This window comes from Sprattus sprattus (genome assembly GCF_963457725.1).
Source record: "Sprattus sprattus genome assembly, chromosome: 16".
In the NCBI taxonomy this organism is placed as follows: domain Eukaryota; kingdom Metazoa; phylum Chordata; class Actinopteri; order Clupeiformes; family Clupeidae; genus Sprattus; species Sprattus sprattus.
In genome coordinates, this window is record NC_137914.1 from 27,246,671 (window position 1) to 27,257,359 (window position 10,689).

Here is a 10,689-nt window from a genome sequence, read left to right on the forward strand (position 1 = left end):
CACCACGCCTTCTGAGTTGCAGTCAAACATAGTCTTTCTCTCTCTCCCCCGTTTTGTTTGGTGTGGTCAACCAGTGGCAGGCATCTGGGATGGAAATTACAAACCACGCTTTACTCCACCCAGTCTAAGTAATGACTCCCCATCTTTAAAAATATATTTAGGTATTACAGGGTACACGTGTTGGTAAAACTGTTTGAGATTTATCTTAAGAGATGTAAGAGTGTTTTTTTTTAGGTTGTTGTAAGGTAGTTTTTTATGTGTTAGATGAACTGCCAAGAACTATACCTGCACTTTGCCCACTAGTTTCCCCTCTGTATGTACTGTACTGCACTAAACCAACTCTTCTCAATGAGGTGATGGATTGGTTAGAAGTGGATATGAGGTACTAAACTCCACCTTCTGTGTTGCACAGCGTCCCTAAAGAGCCATGGGCCTGTCGACTTGGAATCTGCCCTGTGTGGTTGCACTACTAATCTGTTGGAGTGGAGCGTCCGTACTTGCCTTGCCCTTAAACATTACAATGGAAATGAGTGGTGATGGTGTAGAGGCAGAGCTTTTCCCCGCAGTTTTCACCACTCACATCCCTGTTTCCGTCACACCAACCCAGAAGGTCAACACCATCACCACTACCATTATTCGCCTCAAGGACTTTGTCTTCAGCCAAGTGGTGGATGTGTTGAAGGAGAACCTGCTGCTTTTCACAGTGGTGACTTCTCTCCTCATCGTCATCATCTTCATCGTGTGCTGCGCCTCCGCCATGAGTCACAAGCGCAAACTGGACACTTTCTACCCCCCTACCAAAAAATACCCCCCCAGGACATACATGGACCACGGGGCCCAGTCAAAGGGTCCTCAGCCCCAAGCAACCACTGCCACGGCCAAGAACCTACGCACACCATCTAAGGCACTTGTGGGGCCCAAGGAGGGCAAAGACCCGAGACCCAAGCCTCTGGAGGTGCCAGCAGTGCAGGAGGTGGAGGAGGTGGAGGTGGAGATGCAGAGGGATGAGCCCAAAGTGGCATCAGACCCAAGAAGCCCCAGTCAAAGCACCAACCAAGCTGTGGTGTGCACCTGTCACCTGAGGAAGGGCAGTCCCCACGCTGAGTGAGGAAGGGATATTGACAATGTTTGGAGTGATCTAAAATATCTTTCAGTTCTGAGGAAAAGAACTTTGCTGTCTTTATCGTATTAATTCCACAGTAGCATTTTCCTGATTTACGAATATTTTTCTTGATGTAATTCTTTGACAGTGTTAATACTAATTTTAATTCTGCTGATTGCTTTCTGCCATGTGAATGCTTATTTTAAATAGGCTTGAGTTACAAATAAAGTTTTTAAGCACTCCCCCCCCAACACCACCACCCCTTGGCATGCCCCATTATTCCTAGGAGTAGTACTTGCAGGTCACAAACTACGTTTAGGCTGATTTTTTTTTTTAAATTCTTGTAATATCAGAGTCCTAATTTACTGTGCTCTTGAATTCCTGGTATACCCAATAAAACATTCTGTGATTTTCTTTGAACATAAATGAGAGTGGATGCCTGGTGGGGTTACGCTCATACATTGTACAGCAGAGTTGTTTTGAAATGTGCTTTTATTAATAAATGTGACTTTGACCTTGACCGCCAGGTGTAGGGTGCAGTGAAGAAACTTAAGAAAAACTCCTTCAGAGAAAAAAAAGACATAGTTGTATTCGGTCTGCTTGCTTTGAAAACAAATTGTTTTTGTATTGGCTTGGAGAGAACAATGAAAACACAGTTCACATACACTAATGGCCTATTTTTAAGATATGAAATTCTTAATCCACACCCATGGCTAAATCCTAGGTTATGCCAAGACTTTGTACACTGTCACACCAGAACAAGCGTATTCCATACAAAGCAAATGTCTGCCGTTTACGTATTAACAGTTGGTTAAAAACAGCATACGTTTCTGACGGTGTATTGAATGACCATAGAAGAGAGAACGTTGCAAACTCCTTACAACACATCCAGCTTGGGAAATACTGTACACTTATTATTATGATGTTTCTGACTTACTAGCAGATGTGAGAATTGACAACCTGGTTATCTGCTGGGTCAAATTCAAACCGTTGCCGTTCCTACTTCAGGACTACGGTGGTTGGCTGCACTTATTCACTGTACATGAATAGTAGGCATCACATCCCACATGGTGACTATTGGGGCTTTGAGCTAAATGCTTCAATTCATTCTTTTTTGAAGAACAGGAACTTGCTTGGAGGTGAGAAATTAGAGAGTGTACACAATGAAGTGTACTAAGTGAACTAAACACAGTATAAGTCCTTCAGTAACTCTTGACATAGGAGGATGAGCACACCATTAGCCGATGTGCCCTGTAGAAAAATGTAGTATTATCCCACTATGCGCTTTCTTTAAAATACAAAACTAAATATTACTTTGGTGTCTCACTTTGAGCACCAACCAAGGCCCCAATGCAAGATATAGGATTGTTTCTTTTCAGTCAGTGTGACTTACAGCGCAGTTGGGCCTAATTGCATAGGCTACATAGGCATTTTGGTAATGTATTCTGTTGTGTCAAATGATTGGTCATTTTATTAACTGAGTGGTCAATTTTATGCTGTCAAACTGTACAGATAAGATTAAATGTGCCTGGCATATGTTGAAAACCAAGATGTAGGCTTCATTTCTACAAAATTATTAACATGAAACAATCATCTTTTTGATCAGGTACACCCAAATGGGTTGTTTTCTCATCTAATGAAATGACCAAATGAATGAGCTCTAGTGATGAAGGTGTGCCCTTCTCTGCTGCACATAAGAACCTGTGGTGCGTGTCTTTTAATGTGTCTATGAAATCAGGACCCATTGTATCAAAGCGTTTTACAGAGTCTGAACCTGAACAGTTTAAACTAAATTTCACTTTCAGCCATAACAAATGTAAATGAAATGAAACAATTTCAGTTGAAATTCATTTTTATTCACTTCTACAGTGCCATTGACAGACTGGTTTTTCACGGAGCTTCACAGAGCCTGAGGCCTGAACCATGTAAAGCCAACATATAGGTGACGGCAGCAGGGAAAAACTCACTTTTAACAGGAGGAAACCTTGAGCCTAGCCCAGCTCAAAAAGGGGGACCAATATGCCTGGACTCGATGGAGAGATAGAAAGCACATTTTGTGGTGAGTGGTCAATTGTATGCCGTCAAACTGTGTAGAGATTAGATTAGATGTGCCTGAGATATGTTTCTTTTTGACAAAACTTTGTCTACACAGGTCTGTGGAGTATCCTTTTGGCAGTTACATGACCTATAGAAAAACATTACTGGATACTTAATAGCAAGTTGAAATGTGTGTGATTCTCTACTTTAATCCAACATGTGGCTTGAACAGGTGGCCACACACACACCCACGCACATTCTTTCATGTCAAACAAACAGCATGTGAAACAACATTTTAGTTGATCACATATTAATTTTACTGGTACAAGTTTATTCTTCAAGCTTGCAACACCTCATAAATACATTGTAATTGCACACACACACCCAATATATGCTGCAATTTGTGCGACAGAACCATGGCCATGTAACTAGGAATGGTACTTACTTGTTTAAGCATAGCCTGGAGGGTTTTCTTTTGACTGTCTAGCGGTGTAATGTTTCTTATTTAAAAGAACAGAAACAAATTAACTTATTTTAAGCAAGCAAAATAAGATGCTTTTATGGCTGTCATCTTGTATTATGTGTCCCAACTCATATCCAACTTCCTCTATATACTGTACTTTGAACCTGCCTCTGTGTTCCCTATCGCAGCTTGACATTCGGGACATGACACCTTCATGGACCTATCGAAGCACTTTCTATTCACGCCGGAAGGCCGAATTTCGACGAATCACAGTACTGAGCCCCCCCCCCCTCAGGTACCCATAAATTGGGGGTGATCATGTCGCTAAGCCTCTTTGACTTCTTCGCTACTGGAAGCTACAGACCGTCAAATAACCCTCTACACACTCAAGCGTATCCTTTATTCTTGTTTGCTATTTTACTCTTTCGAGTTGGTGAGTTGCGGATTAACTCCCTTACTAGCTCTGAGTGCTGCAAGGATATTCAACGCTTTAAGCAAGCTGCTGTCTAGCTGGTGACCACGCTCGTCCTCAACTTGCCGTCTCACTACTGCTTACAACGCACTACGTTGATATAGCTCTTGCTAATTTGTGTTTCATTTCAGATGATATCCAGGCAGTGGCTACGTCCCGGCCTGAGATGTCTGTGCTAACCTTCTCTCGTTACAGATACGTTGAGACTGGCGTGCCCTGACTCCAGCATGGCTGGTGAGAGTTACCAAGTTAGCTCATTAGCTAGCTAGGCTGCTACTACCCTGCTAACTGAGTTGATGCCTGACTGCCGTTGACTTTGGTAAGGATAACGAGCGATGTCTTACAACCTTCTCCGTTTTATTGCAGCGAGTTAAGGCTTCTAGACTTACAGTTCGAGTAGCTCCCTAGCTTGTTAGCTGTTAGCTTGATAGCAGGCTAGTCTACTGGCTTCCCTGCAACTAGCTTGTTCCCGTTGGGGAAGTAAACAAACTCGTACTGTACTCCTGTCACTGGCGTGAGTTACGAGTTAACACTCGTAAGTTTGAGTAAGCTCCCTAGCTTGTTGGCTGTTAGCTTGATAGCAGGCTAGTCTACTGGCTTTCCCTGCAACTAGCTTGTTCCCGTGGGGGAAGATAACAAACTCGTACAGTACTCCTGCCGCTAGCGTGAGTTTACGAGTTAACACTTGGTCTTCAGAATGTCCGTGCTAGCTGCCTAGCTTGTTAGCTTGTTAGATCTAGCCCTTGACTACACTGCTAGCTAGCTAGCTTACTGTCAACGGCTGTCACGATTGGAGAGCTTCGAACTAGTTCTGTACTAATGTTTTTCTCTCATTCCAGTGCCTCCGCAGACTGGATGCTCCGCATGCTTGGACCGCAGGGATGCTAGACAGCTGATGCACTCTAAGCAGTGCTCGCCGTCAACATCAGCGCGGAAGCGAGCTGCTGCTGGAGCCCGGCGCTGCTGCTGGAGCCTGGCGCTGCTGCTGGAGCCCGGCGATGATGCCGGAGCCCAGCGCTGCTGCTGGAGCCCAGCGCTGCTGCTAAACAGCTGGGAGACAAACAGCTGATGCACTCTGAGCAGTGTTCGTCGTCAGCAGCAGCGGGGAGACGTGACAGCTAATGCACTCTGAGCAGTGCTCACCATCAACAACTGCGGGGAGGCGAGACGGCTGATGCACTCTGAGCGGTACTCGTCATTGGCAACAGCGAGGATGCGAGACAGCTGATGCCTGCTCAACTGGAGAGGCACGCCGTAGGTAACAGCCATCCCTCCTCTACGCCATCCCTCCTTCCCCCTCCCTCCTGTGACACAGGAGAGCTGCTGGACAACATCGAGAGTGAGCGGCGACGCTGTAATGGGCTACACTGCGGGGACACTTCACGCCAGCGTAACTCACGCCAGCGACAGGAGTACAGTACAGGGCCACTGCAGCAGATTATGTCTCGTCCCCAAAAAGGACGAGAATTATCTCCCTGTATTAAATCTACATATATTGAACAAAGCACTGATGCCGTTGGAGTTCAACATGTGGACTCCACGCTGTCTAGTTCAGTTCATAAAACCAGGCGGCTGGTTTATTCAGTAGATTTAAAAGGCGCTTTCCACGTACCGATTCATTCCAGATATCAAAGATATCTGAGATTTGCATTCGGGGAAGCAGCGTAACAATGCCACACACAAAGTGCGTAGCAGCAGCCATTGCCCCATTGCAGAAGCAAGCAGGGAGACTGGGTTATGCTCTCGCTCAGAGGCAGAGGCGGTGCAAGAGTGCCATCTAGGTGGTGGCACACCTGTACTGCCTCGGATTCGTGTTCAAAAAGGAAAAGAGCATATTATGTCCACAGCAGACTGCTCACTTCCTAGGCATGACAGTGAACTCCGTCTCAATGACAGTAGGTCTGTCGCAGGCACGAATAAATGTCATCAAAACATGTGTGCAGCAGTTCAGACGGGGGTAAAAAGTCACATCTCTTCGCTGTCGAAAACTGTTGGGATTGATGGCGGCCGCAGCAATTGCACTCCCACTAGGGAGGCTGCATGCGCGGCCATTTCAGGCGTGGTATCTGTCTTTAAAGCTCAGCTCCACCAGGGACAAGTTTCGCTTGATCACGGTGGATCGCAGATGCTGGCAGGCCTTGGCCATATGGCGAACCCCGCATTTCCTCTCAGCAGTGGCTCCACTAGGCATAGAGACGCGCCGTGTCATCGTATCCACAGACGCCTCCACGGCATGCTGGGGTGCGATATGCAAAAGATATTCTGTGAACGGGCGTTGGTCATCAACGCAAGCCGCGTCACATATAAATGTGTTAGAACTGCAAACGATTTTTCTAGCGCTTCGGCATTTCATACACATAGTAAGCGGGCGTCATGTACTCGTCAGGACGGACAACACGTCCGCCATGGCATACATAAATCGCCAAGGGGGGGTGCGCTCCCCTGCGCTTTACCATTGGGCAAACCGACTACTCTTGTAGGCGGCGAAGCGCATTCGCTCTCTCAGGCCGGTGCACATTCTAGGTCATCTCAATTACGGAGCAGACCTGTTGTCAAGGGGCAACCCTCAAGCAGCAGACTGGTGCCTCCACCGTCAGGTGGTCGACCAGATTTGGCTACGATTTTACAGGGCGCAGGAAGACCTGTTTGCGAACAGAGAAAATACCTGCTGCCCTCTGTGGTTTTCGCTGGGAGGCGACAACCCTCCATTAGGCGTGGACGTGCTCAGCCAGCGATGGCCCAGCATGCATCTTAACGCATTTCCTCTGATCCCTCTTCTGCATCAGGTAATCTGCAGGGTGGAGGAGAAGGGCATAGAGCTGATATTAGTAGCGCCCCATTGGCCCAGTCAGCCATGGTTAGCGGACTTAATCAGATTGTCAGTGCAACCTCCGTGGGAGCTCCCTCTGCGCAGAGATCTCCTCTCACAAGCTCACGGGATGGTCTGGCACCCCAAGCCAGAGCTGTGGCAGCTCAGGGCCTGGCGCCTGGGAGGAACAGGCTCTTAGCATCAGGCCTGTCAGATTCGGTGGTAAATACTATACAGAGCGCTCGGGCAACGTCTACCCGATCTCTGTATACGCTCAAGTGGCGCATGTTCGAGCGATGGTGCGCTGCACGTCAGCACGACCCTATTGATTGCGCTCTGGGCATCATCCTAGAATTCTTACAGCAATTGTTTGATGAAGGAAGGGCGGCTTCTACTATCAAAGTATATTTAGCAGCCATTTCCGCCTGCCATATTGGCATTAACGGCAAATCTCCCGGTAGTCATCCATTGGCTTCGCACTTTTTGGCTGGGATAAGGCGTCTTACAGTGCCTGTCAGGCACCTATTGCCCTCTTGGGAATGGCTAGTTGTGTCACGGGTGCTCACGGGTCCCCCGTTCAAACCCTTATGAAATGGTGGACATAAAGTTTGCATCTTTGAAATCCGCGCTGCTCCTGGCACTGGTGTCAGCGAAGCGCGTCGGTGGCATGCAAGCGCTGTCTGTAATCCCGTCGTGCATTCGGTTTTCGATTGCAGGGGATAGGGTAGTATTGCGGCCTAATGCAGCATATACACCCAAAGTAGTGACAACTCCGTTCCGTAACCAGGCCATTGAGTTGGCCGTATTCTCACTTTTGCGTTTGCATAAGCTCTGTCCAGCGCACGCTCTACGCACTAATGTAGAGCGCACTGGTTCATTCAGGCAATCGGATCAGTTATTCGTATGCTTTGGTGCAAACGCCAAAGGCAAACCTCTGGCAAAGTCAAGCCTCTCCCGTTGGCTGGTGGAGGCTATCACTTTGTCTTATACAAGTTTGTCATTGGAGCCCCCGGAGAAGCTTTGTGCGCATTCTACTCATGGGGTTTCGTCATCCTTGGCCCTGTTTAAGGGCGTTACAGTGGATGACATTTGCAAAGCTGCAAGCTGGAGCTCTTGCCACACCTTTATTAATTACTACATGTTGGGTGTGGCAGAGCCTGGTTTCCTGCAGAGTGTATTACAGGCGAGCGATCTGTGATCCTATGCTGCCTGCGAATATGCTTGTAAATTATGTGACCATCTCCCCTTATGAATTAAAGGCGGATGGCGCAGATGGGTGTAAGTTTCATAAGCAAGGGATCAGTGATCCCGTTTCACTTATATTGAATTCATTCCCCATATAAGGCGCACCGCAGCCCGCCACATGAACCTCTCTGAGGGCAAGGCGAATAGGTTGGCGTGTGCGTATGTATGTTGGCCGACACTGTTGCACCCGTGAATGGACTCGGTCCCGAATGTCACATCGCAGTCAAGCTGCGATAGGGAACATCTCGGTTACGGATGTAACCTCGGTTCCCTGAGCAGGGACCAGATGTGACATAGGCTGCGAGCACAGTGCGTGTGTTTTTTCTTATGGTTGGTTCAGTGCTCAGAGTCTTCAGAGGCTTAGCGACGTGATCACCCCCAATTTATGGGTACCTGAGGGGGCGGGCTCAGTACGGTGATTCGTCGCAATTCTTCGCATGAAGGTGTCATGTCCCGAATGTTACATCTGGGCCCTGCTCAGGGAGCCAAGGTTACATCCGTAACGGAGATGTTTTTAAGATGTTATACTGCCACCTACTGGCATCACTTACAACCAACCACCTATCATGACGTGCCCTTCCCTAGATAGGTTAATGTAACAAACATTCATAACTTTCAATCTTAACAGTACTTTCACAGGCTCTTTCACAGGCTTGAACAAGATTAATATGTTCTCCATGAAGTACAAAGAATATAAATGTTACAGCTCATATTTTGTTTACCTCAAATGCACTTATAAATTCTCAAACTAATTTTTAAACAGTCTAACTGTTAATCCTTGCCCTATGTGTTTCCTGTATTTGCTGAAATGAACCCCTTTTCAACGCATCTGGCTGGAAAGCTTCAAGGTTTCATGAAGCTTCATTTCGTCACCACCACTATAAAGGTTCTGATGTAGGAAGTGAAGGATAAATACACCACCATTCAGCTAAATAAAATCACGGCAAATAAAGTCTGTAAAGGAAAACTGGCAAATGACAGTGTAATATGTGTAGGAAGACAGTGTAAATAACATTCTGCAAAAAAATGAAAAAAAGTAAGGACGTAGCAGAGCTAAGATTAGGTCATTATAATGTGTAATGGTTAGCACTCTGGACTTTGAATCCAGCGATCCGAGTTGAGCTACCTATGACAAAGAATACCACCAACATTTTATCTTATCTTATCTTATTGTATTTTGACCAGTGTCACAAATAGGACTAATTTGTGCTTGCTTTCGCATCTATTGTATCATAGTTGTGGATATGTATATAATAACAGAGGAAAGGAAGACTGAAGAGGCAAGGTGATTCAAATGCTTAAGTGAGGAAATGACTAAATAAAAAGTCCAAGTGTTTAGAAGTCCGATAAATCACCAGGGGTTGCATCACACCACCCAGATGCTTTGGCATAAAATGCTATAGCAAAAGTTGTTTTGTAGCATGGGTCTGATATATTTGGTGCAAGGTGTACAATAAGTCTGTTGTATATAATGTTCGTCCCTGTGGCATCCACAGCCATTCTAGTGTGCTGAAAGGCTGAACTCATACCTCCTACTGGGACCAGAACATTTTCCAAAGCTATTTTAGAGATTGACAGTGCACACAGATCGGATGGACGCTGTTTCTGGATCCGCCTTACCCCTCTGAGTGAAGGATCCAGAGTTTTCGAGTGATGGGGCGGATTCTGTAATCGGTCACAAAAGCAATACCCACTGAATTACAAGGGTTAACTCATCCACATGTTCCCTGACCTTCCTATGAAAAGAATGAAACAGCGGCAGCTCTTCCAGCAGGTGAGGAAGAAGTTGAAGCAGGCCGGTATGCAAACAGGATTCCTCTAGCCAGCGTGTCTTCGCAGAGAACCTGGATTTAAAAGTTTAACAAACGATTCATACATGGTTTCTTCTACTGGTGTTAAAAAACACCATAAAACATCCCTATTTTGCAGATGTCTTTGCTGTCTTGTCTCTGGCTTTACTATTAATCGTCAGAAGTGTGAACTATGTCACTATCAGCAGGTCTGGACCCAGTTCTTCTAGACACCACACAGTTCAAAATAAGCTCTGATAATATAGAATAATTAACCTTTTATTAAACCTTTTCTCTTAAACTCCCTTTCATTCAGTATTAATCAAGTGAACACCTACCGATGACAAAAATATGTGCATCACAGTCACATTGAAGGACAGACATGGCACTATTGATTTTGATGAGGAACAGCAAAGAATATGGATGATTTCTGCCACTGTACTGTACTGCCCATATTTTGGGTTTTCTCCACCCGAAGCACGTTACTGCGAGTAAATCATAGACGGTAGAAGGGTAGAATTACATGTGTTTTTTACTGAAACGCACAGGAGAATCACAAGCATTGAATGTAAACACTCGTTCATAGTACCCGTCCCAGGAGGGTACGAACACCTGTTGAAAGATATACACCATGAAAAGCAATTGAGATTCTGTCTTAGCATTTAGTGATTTACGGAGCAACCACAAATGCCATGTTGAAACAAAAAAAAATACTTCATTTTAGACACTTCATTTGAAAATAAAATGCAAATGGTGGTACATGATGAGACC

At 45.8% G+C, this 10,689-nt stretch overlaps 1 protein-coding gene across 1 annotated transcript; it reads left to right on the forward strand.

Moving 5' to 3' along the window:
* Positions 1-520: 520 nt before the first annotated feature.
* Positions 521-1,108, forward strand: tmem119a (transmembrane protein 119a; the record flags this gene model as incomplete). Its single annotated transcript, XM_080853869.1, has 1 exon — positions 521-1,108. The coding sequence occupies one exon, from the start codon at positions 521-523 to the stop codon at positions 1,106-1,108; it is 588 nt and encodes a 195-aa protein (XP_080709995.1).
* Between the last annotated feature and the right edge of the window lie 9,581 nt (positions 1,109-10,689).